Below are 20,355 nucleotides of genomic sequence, written 5' to 3' on the forward strand. Positions count from 1 at the left end.
TGAGGAGCAATTGAAGGAGCTGGGACTGTTTAGTTTGAGGAAGAGAAAGCTGAGGGGAGACCTCATCACTCTCTACAACTACCTGAAAGGACATTGTAGAGAGGTTGGTGCTGGTCTCTTCTCACAGTGACAGAACAAGAGGGAATGGCTTTAAACTGCGACAGCGGAGGTTCAGACTGGACATTAGGAAAAGAAGTTTCCCAGAAAGAGTGGTCAGACAGTGGAATAGGCTGCCCAGGGAGGGGGTAGAGTCATCATCCCTGGATATGTTTAAGGGTCGTTTAGATGAGATGTTGGGGGATATGGTGTAGGGGAGAACTTTGTAGAGTAGGGCTGATGGTTGGACTCGATGATCCCAAGGGTCTTTTCCAACCTGAATGATTCTGTGATTCTGTGAATCCCTTCATCCCCCAGCCTGTGTTGATACCAGGGATTGCCCTGACCCACGTGCAGGACCTTTCACTTGGCCTTGTTGAACTTCATGAGATTCACACAGGCCTGCTTCTCGAGCTTGTCCAGGTCCCTCTGGACGGCATCCTGTCCCTCAGGCGTGTCAACTGCCACACTCAGCTTGGTGCTGTCTGCAAACTTGCTGAGGGTGCACTCGATCCCCCTGTCCATGTCATTGATGAAGATATTAAATAGTATTGGTGCCAGTACGGACCCTTGAGGGACACCACTCATTACTGGTTTCCACTTGGGCACTGAGCCACTGACTGTAACTCTGAACGTGGATATCCAGCCAGTTCCTTCTTCATCTAGCAGTCCATCCATCAAACCCATCTCTCTCCAATTTAGAGGTAAAAGTTTTGTGGTGGTCCAGGTGAACAGTAGGCTAAACACGAGTGAGCAGTGAAGGCTCACTGGTACCGGGCTGTATCAACAGGAGTGTAGCCAGTTGAACTCCTTGACTGGTTCCCAGGTCAAGGGAAGAGATTATTCCCCTTTACTCAGCACTGGTTAGACCACATCTGGAATATGACATCCAGGAGGCACTGAGGTGCTTCGGGGCTGGAGTACCTGATGTGCAAGGAGAAGCTGAGGGAGCTGGGCTTGTTCTGGTCTTGAAAGGAGAAGGTTTCAGGAGGACGTTCCAACCTGGATCAGTCTGTGATTCTGTAGCTGGTGAGGAGGTCAGTAAAGAGGTACGTAGCCTTTCACTCTTTTATTTTGCAGAGTCTCACCAAGTCCTCGCTCAGCTGCTGGACACCCTGTTGGTGATCGGCACAAAGCTCACAGAGAATCCGTCTGTCAGGATGAGACTGGTAGAGGTAGCCTGCAAGGTAAGGCAGCCTCCCTAGGGCAGGAGTCTTCTATCACTGCCACAGGAAAAAAATATGTTGTCGTTGTTTAAATAATTTTCACTTCTCTCAACAAACTGTTCAATACTAACATTTTTTAACTGCTAGGAATCTTAATATGATTAGTTGTTTCAAAGGGGTGAAAGAACAATAAGAATCCAGTTACATCTGTTCTTCTGTTCCGTTCCACAGCATCTGACAGATTCTTCTCATGGTGTAAGAAATAAGTGTCTTCAGTTAATTGGCTGTCTTGGACCAGTGGAAAAAGGTGTTGCAAAAGAAGCTGAAAGCCAGGCTGCCAAAGATGTGCAGAAGATAATAGGAGATCATTTTAATGACCAGGACCCTCGTGTTAGGACTGCAGCTATAAAAGCCATGGTAAGTGTTGCTGGTACAGTGGAATAAACTGTTTGGGGTTACATGAGGAAGCTGGTAGGGGGCTGCAAACTAATCCAAAGAGGTTTGGGTTAGAGATTATTTAATTAATTTAGTAAAGGTCCATTTATCATATTAAATTTACTCGAAAAAATAAGCTAAGTCTTGAAATAGGAGAGTAATGTGAAATCTCAAAGGGCATTTTAGTGATTTATAATAATTTGTGTTTCAGCTGTAGCTGAAGAAGCTTTTTAGTTTGACTTTTTTGAGTGTATATAGGCTCTTTCTTTTAGTGACAAATCTGTATTTTGTGGTTTAGCATTGGTTACCAGAATTACCATAAGCCACTAGTACTCCAGCATGCCATAGAAAGCTGCTTGTGACAGGAAGCCTGTGTGTTAAGTCCAGAAAGAATTTTGTTTGTCTGTTTTTAAACAACATTTATGTTTTGCCGCATGGTCACGTTCATTAGCATTCGCTAGCTGTTTGAGCTTTACTGGTTTTCATGTGGGCTGGAGTGTGGGGACCCTTCAGAAGTTTTTGGCTTTGCAGAAATGCAAGCAAAGACTGCACTGGAGAGTTTTGCTTAATGTGAGGTGCCTGTGAGTGTATGGGTATGCAGAAGTTTCTCTTAGTACCCTTAAAGTTTATAACAATATCCCATCTAACATGATGGTCAACAGGGGTATTTGAATTGAGGGTATTTGAATAATGATATTAAACTCCAAAGAAAGAAGCAGGATGCGTTTGAGGAGATCAGATTGCACTTAAATCTGTCTGGGATCTCCCTCTGCTGGAGGTTGCACTCATCCCTCATTTTCATTCCATTCTGATTTCTGTTGGTTTTTTTTTTTTTTTTTTTTAAAGTCATTTGAGTGACCTTTACCCTGGCATTCAACCAAATCCAGAGCAAGATTTTTGACCTTGAATTTATAATTACAGCACAAAGACAACTGTCTTTCTGTTGTTTGAAGCACAGAAACATGCTGAATGAATTCAGGGTCACTAACCACTTCGAGGGTTCTTGTTCATAGTTTTCCTTGCTACTGTGTTTTTATTTTTTTCTTTAATCTTGTCACTGGCTTGTTGTACTTTGAAGAAGTGGATATAGAAAAGAACTGTTTCTTGCCGGCTATATTTGTTTATTAGTCAGATTCATGATACTACCTTACTCAAGATAGAAACAATGTTTAGTAGAACAGTTTTTGCTATTCCTCTGGTTCTGTAACTGAAAGATTTACAGGGCACGAAAACTCACTGGCAACGCTGCTTTTGGGTCTGTGTTTCAGGAATGGTAGTAAACGAATTATTTTGAAGATTCATGTATCTGTTTTAATTGTAGTTGAATATGGCTAACACTAAACAGTTGTTTGAAGATTGGGAGAATGGACAGACAGTGTATTTATATAAATTTTATTTTCCTAATCAATTGAAGTATGACTGGCTGTAAAGTTTGAAAAAATTATACTGAAGTCAAGATTATTATTTAAAATACTTATGGCCAAGATAATGAAATATTTTAATTACAGCAGTAAGCAAGAAGTGCAAGTAACTAAGTTTACTCAAAGCAGAAAAAACAGTGGTGAAAACTTAGTCTGTGTCAGTTAAACCTATAGTTATACATCCTTGTGTTTGTTTTTTTTCTGTAGCTGCAGCTTCATGAAAGAGGATTAAAACTACAGCAAGCTATTTACAGTCAGGTAAAACCTTGTGTTTTTATTTATTTTGTACTTCTTTGTATATCTTGCTTTTTAGATTCTGTGACAATGTTCTTTGAGATGAAGAGGGCACTGAATGAAAGTGGAATATTTTGCACTTAGGTTGCCTGTATTCCTTATTGTCCTATGGCAGTGGAAAGAAAAATCTGTTTCGCATCCATCGTGCTTAAGCACACTAAAGCATATGCTTTCATAGATGTTGTTTGTTGGGGGAGATAATCATGGGAAGGCCAAGGCATTATGTAATTATTACTGTCAGCTGGCAATCTTCAAGTCTTAAACCCTTGTTCATTGGAGAGTACCCATGAAGCCCGTATTTGTTATGTCAGTAAAGCTGCACAGCTGAAGCCTGTATCACATTACTTCTATTACAGATTCACATTTTGTGCTTCCTGCATAGTGCAGGCAATTCTGGAGTTTTACAGCATGTGCCTGATTGACTTTAGGACTAGTCTACCTGATCAAACTTGGAAATACTAGGGAGTAGAAGGGAAGCCTGAATTCATCCTGATTTTTAATTTGTCCTAACTGATTTATGGTGAGGATCCTAAATCCACTGTGGGAAGTGTGGGAAATGTTTCAGGTATATTGGACTGTGAATCTTCTTTCAGGCCTGCAAGCTGTTGGCAGATGATTATGAGCAAGTGCGCAGTGCTGCAGTTCAGCTAATTTGGGTCCTCAGTCAGCTTTACCCTGAAAGGTATGTACTGTATGCAAAGTGACTCAAAGAATTGGCAGAGTAATCATCCTAATCCCAAGAGTTTTATGCCAGTAAGTCTCAGGAGTAGCTGTTAGAAAATGTGTGCAAATTCCTGATAACTGATGAGAGAGCACTCATCCGGATGAAGTTTTGCTTCCTGGTACTTGTTGCACATCCATAGGAATTCAGCATAGTTGTTTCTTGCTTGATTCCGTCCAGCATGGCGTGTGATCAGCATACTGATTTATGTTTCTCTGTGTTAGCATCGTCCCGATTCCTTCTTCTAATGAAGAAATTCGCTTGGTTGATGATGCATTTGGAAAAATCTGTCATATGGTTAGCGATGGTTCCTGGGTTGTTAGAGTACAAGCTGCTAAGTTATTGGTAAGTTATTCTCTATCTGAAAATAATTCATCTTACATTACTTTACTTTTCATGTATATTTGGAAAAAAAATGGGAGGATGTTTAAAAACTGTATAGGTAAATTTCTGCCAAGATTCTGAGAAGAAAGAAATAAGAGAGGTTGAGGAAACCCAGAAGTTTCTCAGCTGAGCTCTGCAGTGATTCTTTCCTTGAGAGCAGAGGGTTGGGTATCCAAGAAAAAGCCAAGTACTTCTTATAATTCCCTCCTCCTGCTTCTCCAGCACAGGATATGTAAACCAACTCAACTCAAGAAAGGCCATATTAGCCTCAGTGGGAAAATAAGACATTCTGACTGTCTTAAGTAAACTTCTTTAGACTCTGACACACGATAGTGTCGAGCATTATATAAAGCTCTAAGAATGAGTAGATAAGATTAGATGTCATCTTGGGATAAATCAGGAAATTATATGGTGTAATTTAGAATAATCCTATTTCTTCCTTTTGATTTTTTTTCTTTTTTTTTTTGCTTTAGGGTTCCATGCAACAAGTTAGCTCCCATTTCCTAGAGCAGACCCTTGACAAGAAGCTCATGTCAGATCTGAGGGTATGTAAATGTTTGGGTTTGTCTTTACTGTGTGTACCGTACTAAAATGGCACAACAGGTATGTAATGTGGAGTGTGTTTGTTTACCACGTCCTTGCCTCAGGGATGCTGAGAGTTAATTGATGATGACAGGTTTTCTTTTAGATTAAAGTCAATGAAGCAATTGCTAGTTTTAGATTTCATTAGCCAAGCTTGTAATAAACAGCTCTAGGCTATTCAGGTTTCACAGATGAGAGGTAAATGTTTGTGTTCTTCTGGCAGTCTTTTGGCTAAAAGCTTTATTAATTGTGTACGGAAAGACTGCATCCTAGTTTTAGGAGCAAGCTTATGGAAACATCCTGCAAGATCCGACCAGTAGACCTCACCATTTCAAGAGACATGAGTAGCTAAAGGCTGGGACTCCTGAGCCCTACGAGCAAAACTTTTCAGTAAAACTCCTTCCTTAAGCAACTCGCTCGAGGTGTTACATTGAGTTTTTCTATCTAGGAAAGAATGATGAAGAGCTGCTGGTTTTTGTGGGCTGCTTTGTAAAGGCTGTTAAAGAAAGTGCCACACAGCTTTCTGTACAGTGTGGAGGGAGAGGAGATGGGCTGGCAAGCATGCTGAGTGAATATTGCATTTTACACATTACTGAACTCTGTATAGTATTGGTAGTCATTAAAGTATTTAATTGCAGTTTAACAAGTTGAACTGCAAAGTGATAGCATCTGTTTTTTGCAGATCCGTTGTTGGGTGCTTAACTAGACGGGCCTTTGCTCTGACCCAGTTTGGCTGTTCTTATAATGGATGTCTAAGAATATGTTAATTCAAATATAGTAGTTATTATTGTTTCCCAACATCCAAAATACAAATTGTACTGGCAATTAGAAATATTCATAGAAGAGAAGGTACTATTTTCTTTTCTTAGCATTTGCATGTGTGTATCAATGTCTAAGCCTCTAGCTACATCTATTTTCAAATCCAATAAAACCATTTAATATTTTGTTTGGTCATATTTAAAGTTTACCGTGGTTGTAACTGTAAAACTTGTTTGAACAGAGGAAGCGCACTGCACATGAACGAGCCAAAGAACTCTACAGCTCCGGGGAGTTTTCAAGTGGCAGGAAGTGGGGAGATGATGCTCCCAAAGAAGAAATCGATACAGGTGCTGTGAACTTGATTGAATCGGGAGCTTGCGGGGCTTTTGTTCATGGCCTGGAAGATGAGATGTACGGTAAGTGTTAACCTACTGTGGAATGACTAAAGAAGGAGTTATGTGCTGGCTAATAAACTTTGGTTTTGTGGGGGTTTTTTTGGTCAAAATACATCACTTGGCTATTATGTTTAGGTTTTTTTTAACAAATCATGGACTTCAGGGCGGTGGGTTTTTATTCCGTTGTGATCTCTGATATGGCGGTTGTTTCAAAGATGCTACAGTGTTGCACAGAACTTTGGCTGGAAAGGTTCCACTGAGTAGCCAAAAAAATAGCTTCCTATAAATGGTAAAGTTTTAGTAAAATACCTGTTAAGAAGTGGTTGCATATGTTATGCAGAAACCCGCTGGGATTATTGTTTTTATTGACTTAAATGTAACGGTTGCATGTGGCTCTAAATTGGTAACATTAGTTGCTGCTGTTTGAAATTGGTGTTTTCTCTGCAGGAAGGAAAATTGAAATTTATAGAACTACTTGTTTAAACATAGCACTACAAGGAATCTGTGTCCGAGGAGTCCATTAATCATTCGTTTTGTGAACATAGCAGCTTCCATCCTAACAAAGGTTAGAACTCGTGGAGATGAACACACACATTTTTCAAAATATTTCAGAATCCACCAGCTCCAGCAAACAGAATTTTTCTTCTCATTTCCAACCCAATTTTATCCATAGCCAATTTATACCTGTTTGTTCTTAGCCAGTGGTAGGTTTCAGATTTAAATAGTTGTTGCTTTTCTCGGGGACTGGTTTCCCTAATGAAGGCTAGGCTCCTTTTAGTCTCTGCTGCTCTAAAGCTTTCATCTTGACCAGCTATTATTCTTGAAAATTGGTGACTGGATCTGTATCTTTTCAGGTACTTAAATTTCAGTTGAGGTCTTGCTTACATCTTTAGCAATGTTCTTGATAATTCTTTTTCTGTAATGGAAATACCTGTGTTCTGAGGTCACATTTACCTGTTCCACAGCACTATTGTATTGGTCTCTTGTGGTCTTCCTATGATGGACTCGAAGGCCATAGTCTCTTTCCAGCAGATTATATCTGATCTGTTCTTTTAAAGAGGGTGAGTTATGAGTGTCAAACTGGAACACAGACGTTCTTGAGCTCCGAGGTTTGGGTGTAGCATTGACCATGCTGACGGCCTCAGGAAAGTCTGTGTGCTACCCTTCCCAGCCCAACTTCCCCATGGGTGAAGATTTATATTTCTTAAGGCTATTGAGAACGGCTGGTATTTACATAGAGCTGTGAAAATGCAGAGCTCTGAATGTTATTCTGGAATTTGCTTTGAATGTTACTGGAAGGACGAGGCTAAATTAGAAAGTACAAAACCGTATAACAAAAATATTACTGTAGATTTTATTATAAAAGTTGGTTTATTGTTCCGTGACTTCTGCAAATAAAAGCACACTTTTCTAATAGCTAAACTCTCCCCAGAGCTTGAAAATGCAACTTTGTGGTTTTGCGACTGACAGTGAAAAATTTTCTCTGGTTCAGTCCATTGACCTGTGAAACAGGTTTCTTGTGCCGTAGGTTTTGTGGCAATATCGTGCTACTGGGGAGTGTTGATAAAATGGACAGATGTGGAATATACACAGATCATTAAATAATGTAGAACTCTTCTTCCACTGCAGCTTTTTTAAATGCTGCTGAGCTCTCTTCCTTACTTGCAGCACTGCTTCATTTCTTGAATTCCATGTTGTAACTTAAATCTAAATTAGTGTGTCAGCTTATGAAAGCAATATTGGCAAAATGTTTTTCTTCTGTAATACCTTGGTCTTAATGACCACAGAGACTTGTGGTTGTGACAAAAGCTTCATTACTGAATAAGCGGGGGTCTCGCTGTGTTTGCATTTTTCTACTTAATCAGAATCATCAGGAATCAAATATGTTCTTTAAGAACAATAGGCCTGAAAGCTACACACGAGTTTAAGTAAATGTTTTCAAGATGAGCTAATTTGAATGAAAAATAAAAGTATGTTTAAAACAATAATGTTTGCAAGACATCAAATTAATTCTTATTTTTATGATCCCGGCACATAAATGTTACGGAAGCTAGCGAGGATGGCTGCAGGGAGGAGAATCTCATCTCCACTTAAGCTTGTTATATTTGGGTACTCTTCAAATTCTTGTGATGTTTTACAGTATGAATACACTCTCAGACACCTTTTGATGCTTTTTTGCTTAAATTCTGAGTCATTTTAATAATTAGGTGGTACATTTTTCCTTTCTTTTGAGGAATCCAAAGTCATGAAGCAGAGGAGTTCCATTCTGTTTACTGCCAAAGTGCTGATACTCAAGGGCTTTTCAGCAATTCATGAAGTGCTACATAGCAAGCTAAAAAAGCAGCGAGTGCTCCGAGCAATTAAAATGTCAGGAAGAATAAAACAAGCAGAGTTTAATTATCTAAATTAGTTTGCTTAAGATACCAGGGTTATAGCTACACTTGCGAAACGCACGATGAAATACGTAATATTTATTGTTGGATAGGAGACCTATTTTTCACCTGAAGTCCCTCTGCAGATGCTTACACCAGCAGAACGCACCGTATTAGAGGTGAAGCTTTTGATTTGAAGACTTCCCTGTGAAAAGGTCCCTAATGGCTTGGGTCCCTGTTTAATCTCCATCTCCTCAGGGTTTCTTTAGCATCTCCAGTCCTTGGATAACACGAAGCCTGGCGTTGGGTGGTACGTCCTTTTAAACAGCACTAACAATTAATTCCCTCCCTCTCTTAATAGAGGTTCGGATCGCTGCGGTTGAAGCCCTCTGTATGTTGGCTCAGTCTTCGCCTTCTTTTGCGGAGAAGTGCCTGGATTTTTTGGTTGATATGTTTAATGATGAAATTGAGGAGGTGAGATTACAGTCGATACACACAATGAGAAAAATTTCCAACAATATCACGCTGCGGGAAGACCAACTGGATACTGTGTTAGCTGTCTTGGAGGTAAGAAATTCTTGAGGAGGGGAAAAAATTGCATTCCTGCTTTCTTTGGGGTACTTAATTATCCAGTCAGCCCCTTCCTCTGAGATGAAACTGTCCACCTCTTGTTGTTGGTTTTTTTGCTCTTTTTTTGAACACCCCCAAAGACTCTTAAGGTCTAGTAGCTTGTGATCTCCAGGACCACAGAATGCTTTCGAAATAGATGAATTTCAGATAAAAACTCTTCCCTTGATCACTATACTGTTGCTTCATGTGTGTTTCCTTCTGTCTTGTTTTGTGGTCCAGCACTCTGCACCACTTCATGTTGAATACAACTTCATTTTCTTTCTGTTTCCTTTGTTCAGCTGCTTTGGCTACACCTTTACTTACCAAGCAGAGCCAGGATATGGGCCTGAGTGCTGTCTTCTGACTGTTGAGAGGGTTCGTTAGCAAGCTCTGCTAGATTTGGCCTTTCCCAAGCAGTCAGTGCTCAGCCAGGATCCAGGGGCCGGCATGAATCAGCTGCTGGTCCTGGTTGATGGCTTTGATCCAGGAAGGGGAGGAGATTTTGCCTGTATGAACAGTGCTGTTCCAAACCCTTAGACCTGATTTATTTGCTGAGTTATAGCCCTTGAGACGTGGGTTTTTTGATGCTGCTGCATGTGGTAGGCAGGTTTCTGCTTCTTTTGAGTCATCTCCCAGCCTCAGGTGGTGCTGCAAATCTGCTGTTTCTGTCTTTTCACCTGCTGTTTGCTTGACCCAGGGCAACAGTGGCTTCCTTCAGTTTTGCCCCAGGAAGAAGCAAACTAACCAACCTATTTTATCAGTTTGTAACAAATGCTGTGGAATGTGATCTGAATTTCCAAGTGCAGCAATGAGTTTTAGGTGCCTCACGTTTTTACGTAGTTGATTGACATTTGTTCAAGTTGGGGACCTGTGCATCAAGGTATACAAACATCTGAGTTAGACTGGGGTTCTGTCTTACACTTCTGTACTGACTTATCATGTATGATAAATCATACATGTATTATGGCTTATATTATCATAGTTATTAGGTATTAGGATAGCTAAAGTGTGAGAATTATTAACATTTTGATGGGGTTGATTCTGAAAGGTGCTTGCTTGCTTTCTGTAAAATCCATCTTCCAGTGCCAAAATAAAGGATATGGAAAAATCGCTTTAATTTTGGTGCCTAAATTTGTTCCAAGAGTGTAAATATGGAACAGTGGGGTGTGGAGGTAACTTCCGTTTTCACCCCACCACTTTGACTTTATCTGCATAACTCTACCAGCTATTCCTTGCTTTTCTGACCAGGCTTTGGGTTATGCTTTCCTTGTTGTCCTTGATCTCAGTTTCCGTTGAGCTGTGCTCCTCTCTGTCCCTTCATAGTCTTGTGCTTTGCTTGTCTCTGTACTTCCAGAGCTCCGTGTAACTCACCTGGAGTATTTTATGTCCATGGTCATTTCATTCCAGTCCTCAGAGTACGTTTTCTCTTGGTCATAGTCTGCCTTCCAGCACCAAATTAAGGAACGGCTGAGCAGCCCTGCTGTGCTTTCCTCCTTTGATCGTTTGTGTGTGTTGGCTGTCATTTAAAAGCCTTTACAAGAAGACTGCTCTTTCTTCTTTTGTGTAAGACAGTGATGAATGAGCTGTTGATACTTAGCAAATTATAATTTGAAAAAAAATAAAAATCCACCATTGAAACGCACCCAGTTCTCGTCTCCTGTCAAATTTTCACGTTCTGTCCAGCAGTGCCACACAAATGCTGATAGCAAGGAAGTATAGTACATTGATAAGGAGTGGCAAGGTGGTTTTTGGCAGAAGGAATGTCATTAATTAAGCTGGAGTTTAGCCACAGCACTTCTAAAAATGTTGCTTGGAGATTGTACAAGCTCCTCTGTACAGCGTCACCCTGGCCTAAAAAATAAAATGGGTGCAATGTGACTTTAAAAGCAGTACATTGGGGATCCCACATGATCGTAACAAAGTTCCTGACTGCACTTGTGCAAGTGTGTGTTTTTTATTGCCCATCTATAAACCCGTAGTTAGGTCAAGTTCCTTTATCCTACAGATGATCACTGTTAGTCTAGTCTGTCCAGCCATTGACATGTCCTCAACACTTGCACAAACCTGGAGGCTGGTGGCTGGGTTAAAGGCTTGTGGAATTGAGCTTCACATGTTGAATGATAAAAGGCTTCTCTGAAGGCGATAAAACAATCTTCGGTGATTGTTTTGCTGAGTTACCCAGCGCCTTCCTTTTCTGTTACTTCCTATGCCTAAGGGTGCAACATCACCGAAACCAAACAGTGATTCTTGCTCCGCTTGAGAAGGTCAGTGGTGAAGCAGTTCCCATTCATTCCGGTAAATGAAGCACTGGGGTGGATGAGAGCAGCAGGAGACTCTGCAGCAGTTGCCTGGTCTGTCACTTCATCAGTGCTCAGCTACGATAACTAGAAACGTGTGCTGTTTTTCAGATGCCTCTAGTACTAATTCAGTCAAGGAGCAAGAACCGCTACCTTTAAAGTAAATGTGTATGCAGGCACATCTTCTCTTTCAGCACTCAAAGATGTCTGGATTGTTGTTGGTTTTTTTTTTTTTTTTTTAGGATTCTTCAAGGGACATTCGGGAAGCACTTCATGAACTGTTGTGTTGCACCAATGTCTCAACTAAAGAAGGCATCCATCTTGCACTGGTGGAGCTGCTGAAAAACCTAACTAAATATCCCACAGACAGAGAATCCATATGGAAGTGAGTGTGTGCAGTGTCCTTGTGTGTCTGCTTATTTTCCTATTCTTTTTAGTAACTGGGGCATTAGGCAAATATTGAGGTAACAAGTATATTGTATAATATTGTATATTGTATAACAGGTGTACAATCCTGTCGTTCTGTAAATATTTGGAATAGTGGCTATACTAAGCATTGTACGTATTGATGATTGATATAGAAACTGTGGTGTTCTTGCTTGTCAGTGCTCGTACTGGGAATCGAGAACTGATGACCACTCCTGGAAGTAGCTTTCTATTACAAGCACTCAAAGCGTTCCCAGAAAAGATGAATTCCACCTTCAGTTTACAACCTCATCTCTTCTATGCAACTAATGTTTTGTGCTTACTTGACACTGCATTAAATAGTAATATTTACCAACGGTTGATTATATCAGTCGAGACAAGTGGATTGGCTACATGGCATCGTGCTGTTGGAGGCACTTTGTCTGAGCAAAAATAATGGAACGTTTGTGTGGGGGGTTTTTTTGGTTCTTTAATGGAAGCAGCAAAGGAAGTGATGCTCCAGCATGCATGGTTTGAGATGGAATTCTTGGGTATTATTGGAAACACTTATTTTAGTCTGTTTTGTCTTCCAGTGTACTCTTGACATTGTTTTTGGAGTTTGGTGGAGTTTGAGGTTTTTGGGTTTTGTGATTTGGTTGGGTTTTTACCTCCTCACTCCTTTATTTCTGAAGAAAAAAAATCACACTCCATTGTTAGCATTCATTATGAAAGCTTTTCTTGGATTGTATAGCTCCAGGTATTATGTATTTCTTGGACAGTTTATATAAAAAAATTTTATTACTGCTGTCTTTTTCAAGCTGTCCTCTCAGTTTTCTTGGATTCTATCAAATAATAACACAAGTACTCAGCCATGAAGAGACCGTAGGCTTGGACTGTAGGATGCTGACCAGCAGTCAAAGTACTGCTGCAACATATAGTAATAATAGTGCTTTAAAATGGTTTATTTTTCAATGTACATGTTTACTAAGAAATATTTCAACGTGTATTTCCAGATGCTTGAAGTTCTTGGGAAGCAGGCATCCCACTTTGGTGCTTCCGTTAGTCCCAGAGCTGCTGAGCACACATCCATTCTTTGACACTCCAGAACCAGACATGGATGACCCAGCCTGTATCTTTTTCTCGAAGCCAGTTGATTATTTTGACTGTAATAGATTTTATTCATATTTTCCTGATGCTCACATTTGTTAAACGATTTCAAACTGTAGCAGACAATCGTGTAGCTATTTCTGAATCCCTTTGCCACTTAGTTTTATTACTCAGCAAGTGATGGAATAACTGTTACCTGGAACCATCTTCATAAATACCAATGTGGTATAATCAGCCTTTTTTTATGCTGTGATGAATAATCAAGCAATTTGTCAGGGTTTAGGCTTTGTAGATGAGCCCTTTAATGTGAAAACATTTGTCTAGTTTGCACTAATTTTGAAGATGCTTTAGCTTTTAAATAAGAAGGGTGGTTTTCCTTGTCTGTTTTCTTTTTAGATAAAATGTCTCCTCCCCTTCTGTGGTGCAGGGTGTAGAACGGTACCATCTCTTAGTGCGGCAGTGACTGAATCCCCATAATGCTATACATTCAGTATCTTTTTGAAATAATTCAAAATCAGAAATCCTTGTATTAATTTAGCACTTCTAGTGCTTTAGAATACAAACTGTTATTGTTATACCATTATCCTTAACAATAGGAGATGCCTTGGAAATGTGAAATACCGTTTTTCCATTGTTCATTCTCCTTCCCTCCCTTCTGTGTGATTGCAGAATGTAATGTTGTTTCTGATGCATGCTGAGGGATGTTAGACTGAAACAGCTCTCTTCCTCTGTGAAGCTACTCCTTGTTTCTCTCACCAGTCACATGCCATCAGCTAGAACTTCTATACAGATTAAATAAATACCTTGTAAGAATTGAAAAGGGCTAGAATTGGGTGGAGAGAAAAGTTAATCCCTAATCAGCTGAGTAATAATTTGAATAAATTTGTCATATGAGTTGAGAATTGAAGGAACATTGCAGGGCAGAGAAAGCTGTTACTTAGCTCAGTGCACCTTCCTGCCCTCAACCAAAGAATATTATTTGACAGAATGCTCTGGAGGTAACTTACCACCAAATTTTATGGAGATAAAGTCTGAGAAAGACAGGCCTGAGAGCCAAGGTAGACCTGAATGGTATGTTTCCAGTGTAAACTGTTAATTAAAAGTATGGTTCTGTCTGATTCAAAGCACTTAGCAAATTTGAATCAGATTAGGTGAATAGCTTCAGCTGAAAATTTGGAAAGAATTCTAGGCAAAGAGAAGAAATCGGTTTAAGTGGAGGCTTGGCAGCCCGTGGATGCAGAAGATTTTTCAGGAGGTGAGAGATGTGGGTTCAGTCCCTTCTGTGGCTGAAGCTACTTCTTCCCTGTGCAGATGAGAGCCCAGACAATAATAAGCTTTGCGCTGGGATCCTTTTACACTCTCCTGTTAGAGATCTTATGCTTGAGGTCACCCTGTTGCAGGTGAGTGCCCCAGCCGTTGGGCTGATTGAAGCCTTTAGCTGTCCTCCGTATCTCTCTGGCTCTCGGACTGTGAAAATGTTTTTTTCTATTCCAGAATTATCTTCCTCTGTTTGATTCTTTAGTTTGTTTTAAGTCTGTGTAAGAGGGATGTTATTCGGGGCATCACGGGAAATGCAACAGTTTTAAAAGAGTTGGGGGTAAATGTTTAATTTTAGGTGGTGTTTGGGTACCAAACTGGTAAGCGCGGTGTAAGCTTTGAGGAAGAGTGAAACGCCACCTAAGGAGCACATTCTGCATTTGTAATCCCTGGCTCCTCTCCTTTGTGTCACCCCTGAGCCATCCCACGTTGACAGTAACATCCTTCCTCCAATATGCCCCATCCTGTCATGTTTGTGCTTTGTGCTTGGTTTTCAGCTGCTCAGACAGCTGCCTCTTTGGGTTTTGCTCAGCATTCTCCAACTGTAAAGAACTTCCTAAACAATCTTCAGCAAAGAAAGGGTTGAGGAGCTGTTGTTTTAACTTGCCATCCCCAAGGAGCTCTTCTTGCTGTTGTTTATTTTTCTTTAACAATCCATTTCAATAGACATTGCTGTTCTGGTTCTGATTTTTAATGCTGCTAAAAGTTGCCCAACAATGCCTGCCCTGTTCTCTGATCATACATTTAGACATTACGCCTATCTTCAGGACAGTCTCTCTCATCTGGTTCCTCCATTAAGAGTAAGTTGAATGAGTTTGGTTTGCACTTCACCACTCTGTTATGAATATTGCTGATCTGTTCCATGTCTGTCAGTGTGAAACACTTCAATTGTAAAAGTTTTTTCTCCCAAGCACCAAGTGAATGAATACTGAAATGTACATTGAGTAAGGAGAGCCAAATATTAAATTGTTGCAATATGGATTTTGTAATATTTTGGGGAGAATAATAACATTACTGCTCTCAAGTGAGCATAGCACATGGTTTGCTGCTAAGGAAAGAATACTGGGAGGGCAGGGTTCCTGGGAGCTTTCTGTAGCTCTGACTGCGTGGGGAAGGGGAGCTTAGCCTTTGTAGATCTTCCAACATTTGACTTGCCTCCTACCTAATCGGTTTACTCATGGGTGAGAGGTGTTCCCTGCTGCTTTGAAGCATGTTTTCCTGCATGAAAGTCCGGGTGGGACTGAAGTTGGTCGTAAGTCTTATTACAGCTCATAAAATGAATTGCAGCTTGTGTGGTCCTGGACTTCCCTTGACTTCACAGTGTCAATAGATGAGGAAGGTGTTTCCCTCAAAGGGATGCTGAAGTTTAACCTGAAGATCTCTAGCTGCAAGTGGATTATAAAATGGAGGGTATTAACTAACAAAGATAAAAGATGTAGACTTGAAATCCTTAATAGAAATTTAGAATTTGAGCAATAAATCGGAGCTCTCAATTGGTAGTTGTTAAATAATGCGGCAGCATTTTGCAGTGTTGTTACTTGTGTTAGACTTTGTATGCATGTGTTTCTTCTTGCTTAGTTGCCAGGTAGAAAGCTGGTGTCCTCCCCTGTCTCTCCCAGTATTACACCACATGAAGATCCTTCCCAGCAGTTCTTGCATCAGAGCCTGGAGAGGGTTTACAACCTTCAGCACCTCGACCCGCAGGGCATACAGGAGCTGCTGGAATTTACCATCCGGTAAGGCTGCATGCTGACCTGTTCACGGGAAGATCCGTGAGGATTCCAAATTTCTCTGCAGCAGGTGCTTTGCTGCTGAATATCAGTGTACTTTGCTGTCGGGCACTTAGCCCGAGACTTCTGGAGAGCCTTGTGATGAAAAGGTATTCGTGGCCTGTTTGAAGCGAAACTGATGGTCTCAGCTGTGGTTTTGCCCCACTGAAAAATCAGTGTGTGTTTTGGGGGGGGACATCTTTTCAGAGCATGGTAAGAGTCAGGTAAGGGTGCTCTTCTTGCACTGTTTGCTTATGGTAAAATACACTTTCAGTTTTTATAGATGACAGCCTTGTGTGTCATTCTTAGTTCTCTGTCCCTGTGTGAGTCCCTCATTTTGATCATATTATTTTTAATGTGCGTGCGCAGGGTTTTTTTTTGGTTTGTTTTTATGGGAAGAGAGAGGTTTTCCCCTTTGCTCTTCTCATTTCCAGGTCGTGTGACCTTTCATTCAGCAGGAGAGGACCTGCTTCTGGTGCTTTGTTGGGTTCTTATCACCAGTCCCACTTATAAAGGACTTTGGCATTCTTCGTCAGTTTGAAAATGAGAGAGATTTTCCTGGAATAGACAATATTATTGTGTGTTGCTGTCTGCTGTTGTATAGATAAGGGTGACAGGATGGCTTCTGAATGTGGGTTTTATGCTGTGTCTTCCATTTCATCCCTAGACTGATTTACACAAATGAAACACCCAAAAAATGTTTCAGTGTGATTCCTCTGGTTGGGAAGAGGAAAAGAGCCTTATTTTGAGAGTTGGAAAAACAATCTAAAATGCTTTGTTTGGAATATGGAATTCCATAAAGCATTGTTCTTTTTTTCCCCCCCCCAAATTAGCTGCCTTTTCTGTATGTGTAGCTGTTAAATTGCTTTCATGCCCACCTGCAGTGGCGAATAAACAGCGTGCTCCTCACTGAAAACCCACTGTGAAAACTATATGGTTTGTCTTCAGCTGTTTTAAAGCTACTAAACAGAGTCTCAAAGCATTTAATGCACTAAACACTTGAAACAGGTAATCTCTTGGCAGAGCATCCAGAATCTTATAAGCACGATGAAGGTCTGGAAACCTTGCAGGCCCTGAATGTTTTTGATTTTGAGTGTAGAAGTCGTGTTGGAGGTGGCTGCATGCGTAACTTCTATGCAGTAAAGGACAGCAATGCTTTGGAGTTGATAGAAGTTATTGGCTTGGCCTTTTTACTGCTGGGATCACCACCCAGGAAGTGTACTGAACGAGCTGCAGTTTTCCACCCTTAAGAGAAGGGAGGATTTCAAATGAAAACAAAAAAAGTGTTCAAGGTTATTTTGAAGAGGGCGAGAGTTTCCTGCACCGACAGTTTGCTTACTGAGAGGAAAGGGATAGAAGAGGCTCCCAGCAGTGGGTTCTGTGGTGGGACATAACTCCCTCCTCCTTTATCATTGTTGTCATCGGGGGAAGTAGCGCAGACCTCGTGGAGCTGGTGTCTACTTGGGACTTGTATTCCTAACCATGCTCGAGACTTGATGCTCTCCCCCAGGCTCTGCAGCTGAAACTGTAAGACAGGCTTTTTAGCAAATTGGTCTTTGTGGTTTAGTTTCTCCATCTATACAACAAGAATTTTTTTTGTCTTGCAGGGATGTTGAAATCTGTTTAAGATTTGTGAGGGAATAGAATTGGGGGAACTGGGAACAGTAGAAGACTAGAAAATGGAATATCTGCCTAGCTGTTAGCTGAGAGATGACATCCTGTTCCCTGTTAGTGTGTTGTGATGCAGGAAGTACGACGTGGGAATTAAGCACCCAGGAGTCTCCTCTTCTCTCTGCTCTCTGCGAGAAGATGAAGAGGAGTCACTATGTAAGGCTCAGGCTGGCTCTCCTGTTGTTGCATTGAAGGAAGGCACAGCCCCTCTGCTTAGGAGAGGATTTTTTTGACTGCAAATTATACAGATAATCTCATGGATTTTTTTTTTTTTTTTTTTAATGTGTCAGCCCTCAGCAACCTTTTGGCTTGGCAGAGCTAAAGTTTCAGAATTGCGTCATAAATGCAAAGATAAATCCAAAATAAACAAAAGGGTCATCTGAAGAAAAAATATTATTTTTAATAATACAGTATTATTTTTTATAAATTACATGAATAATACAGAAACATGGAAGTGGAGTGATAATTTTAGTACACTTTGGATCAAAGCAAAATGCAGAGAAGAACAGAAATGTGTTGAATCCACATCATCCAACCTATTTTCAGTTCTGTAACAAAAAATGAGTTTTGTTTTCTTAATACACACTTTTGATTTTAAAACATGTTTAAGAAGCCTTTTTGGGTTCCATTAACTGTCAATTTTTTTCTGTCAAGTTAAAAGCTACTTCTGTTGCTGTATGATTTACAAGAAATACCAGACAACACACAACAGCTAGTTGGGCAAATATCAGCACATCAGATTTCAGCTTGATGTAAAAAGGCAGCTGTATTTCAAATATGCTTGGTTGCGTGAGCCTGACATGTTCCAAACAACGTTTTCTAGCCAACATGAATAGTTAGATATCTCAGCAGTGTAACACAAATGGGTCGTTAGCTGCTGTAGAAGTCTGGAGTGTTTTAAGTTAAATCTGGAACTGCTATGCTGTATGGTTCCCATAGGGCTGCAGAGTAATGTGGGTTGACAGACTTACTGCTTCCACTGCTGTGCTCGTGTCAGCCTCCAGGAAGAAAGGAGATGCCAAGTCCCAAGGTGCAAACTGGTTTGTACTGCATGTTTTGCTACTGCTTCTGGTCCTTATTCTAAGGATAAGAAAAAGCAAGATGCAGGAATAGTTGGCTTCATCGTTGCTGTTGGTGTGTTCTGAGTGCACTTAGATTAACCTGCTTGCTGTCTCAACATTGTTTTTTTTCTTTTTTTTTCCACATGCTTCAGTGATCTTCAGAGGCTTGGAGAACTGCAGTCAGAACTGGCAGGGATGGCAGATTTCACTGCAACTTACCTTCAGTGTCAGCTGCTCCTCATCAAGGTTTGACTTCATCTGTGGTTTTTGGACTGTTCTTCAAAAATGCCCCCAGTCCCTCACAGTGGTCCACTTTCATGTTTTGATGTTTGTGCTGAAAATGATGTATGATGGAAGCACAGGTTCCACGGATTTCTGATACTCCTGCTTCCCTTCTGTGGCAAATAATTTATGCAGTAGCTTTGCCAATGAGTATGCCAGCGCAGATCTCTGCCAATGAGTATGCTCCGCAGATCTCTGTGGGTTTATGTTGGTTCATGTGCATTTTGCCAGTGCTGAGTTTATTTTCTGACACAAACCACATTGGAGGCAACTACTCTGTAGCCTTTTATGTTACGAGAGTAACTCTGCTTGTGGCCACCAGAATGCTTTGTGCTAAACTGGTGCTATAAATGGAGTTTTTATAGCCAGTGTTTTGTAGACAGCTTTTTTGTCACCAATGCCAAAGGAATTCTTTAGACTTGATTGAGCAAAATATCAGTTGAGCTTTTTTATAGTGCTGAAATGATCTACCTGTTTGGTATTAGCAGATAAAGTGGTTACTTTGACACCATGGCAGCAACCCTTTTCCAAGTCACCTTCTTGCTGTAAACGGGAACTAATTTTTTGCTTCACTTCTCAAACACTAAGCTGGCAGAGTATTTAAGTTAGTCTCCTGGCATTCTTTAGGTGTTTGAATGTAACTTATGCACACGTAAAGCACGAACCAAAGCAAGCCACAAACAGGTTTCCAGAAGGGACTCAGTAAAAGCTTTGTTATGTAAAAGCAAGAAGGGATTTCAGTTTCTTTGTTAAACGCATAGCTGCCAGTTGGCATATCTCATGGCAGCCCTCAGATCCTTGGAATACATTTATCACCCAAAGAAGGCATTCTAGATGAGCAGTGTTACAGTTCAGTACAATCCTAGCTAAATCCAGAACTTTTGCCAAAGCGAAATGTGCTATCCAGGCAGAGGACCAGCATTTGGAGGTGGCTTTGTTGCCCTTCTCCAGGGTTTGACTGGAATGAACCAGATGGTTTGCGTATCTGGCAAAGAGGAGTGGTCTGTTTGGAAGAAGGGGGTAAAAGCTGCATCAGCTGTTCTTGGCTTGATGCAGAAGAGTCAGTAATGTGGCTGAAATTAAAAGGAACTCGTAATATCATACAATTAGGAACTCTGATATGGCAGATAGAACCTGAATGCCAGAGCAGCCCTTTTCAGTAGATTTCTTTACAATTGCTTCTTTCCCCAACAGAAAGAAGCTGCTGGGGAA

General features: G+C 40.7%; 1 protein-coding gene across 2 annotated transcripts in view; it reads left to right on the plus strand.

Moving 5' to 3' along the window:
• INTS4 (integrator complex subunit 4) overlaps positions 1–20,355 on the plus strand; it is a 37,567-nt gene that overhangs the window by 5,555 nt on the left and 11,657 nt on the right. For both annotated transcript variants that reach the window (XM_074860429.1, XM_074860430.1), the window contains exons 4-16: positions 1,177–1,283; positions 1,494–1,679; positions 3,326–3,376; positions 4,006–4,094; positions 4,358–4,478; positions 4,991–5,062; positions 6,100–6,274; positions 8,987–9,192; positions 11,774–11,916; positions 12,950–13,065; positions 15,027–15,160; positions 15,939–16,096; positions 19,014–19,107. In XM_074860429.1, the coding sequence (XP_074716530.1) occupies positions 1,177–1,283; positions 1,494–1,679; positions 3,326–3,376; positions 4,006–4,094; positions 4,358–4,478; positions 4,991–5,062; positions 6,100–6,274; positions 8,987–9,192; positions 11,774–11,916; positions 12,950–13,065; positions 15,027–15,160; positions 15,939–16,096; positions 19,014–19,107 (1,652 nt within the window). The remainder of the gene's footprint in view (positions 1–1,176; positions 1,284–1,493; positions 1,680–3,325; positions 3,377–4,005; positions 4,095–4,357; positions 4,479–4,990; positions 5,063–6,099; positions 6,275–8,986; positions 9,193–11,773; positions 11,917–12,949; positions 13,066–15,026; positions 15,161–15,938; positions 16,097–19,013; positions 19,108–20,355) is intronic.

The sequence above is a fragment of the Strix uralensis genome, chromosome 2 (assembly GCF_047716275.1).
Source record: "Strix uralensis isolate ZFMK-TIS-50842 chromosome 2, bStrUra1, whole genome shotgun sequence".
NCBI classification, from domain to species: domain Eukaryota; kingdom Metazoa; phylum Chordata; class Aves; order Strigiformes; family Strigidae; genus Strix; species Strix uralensis.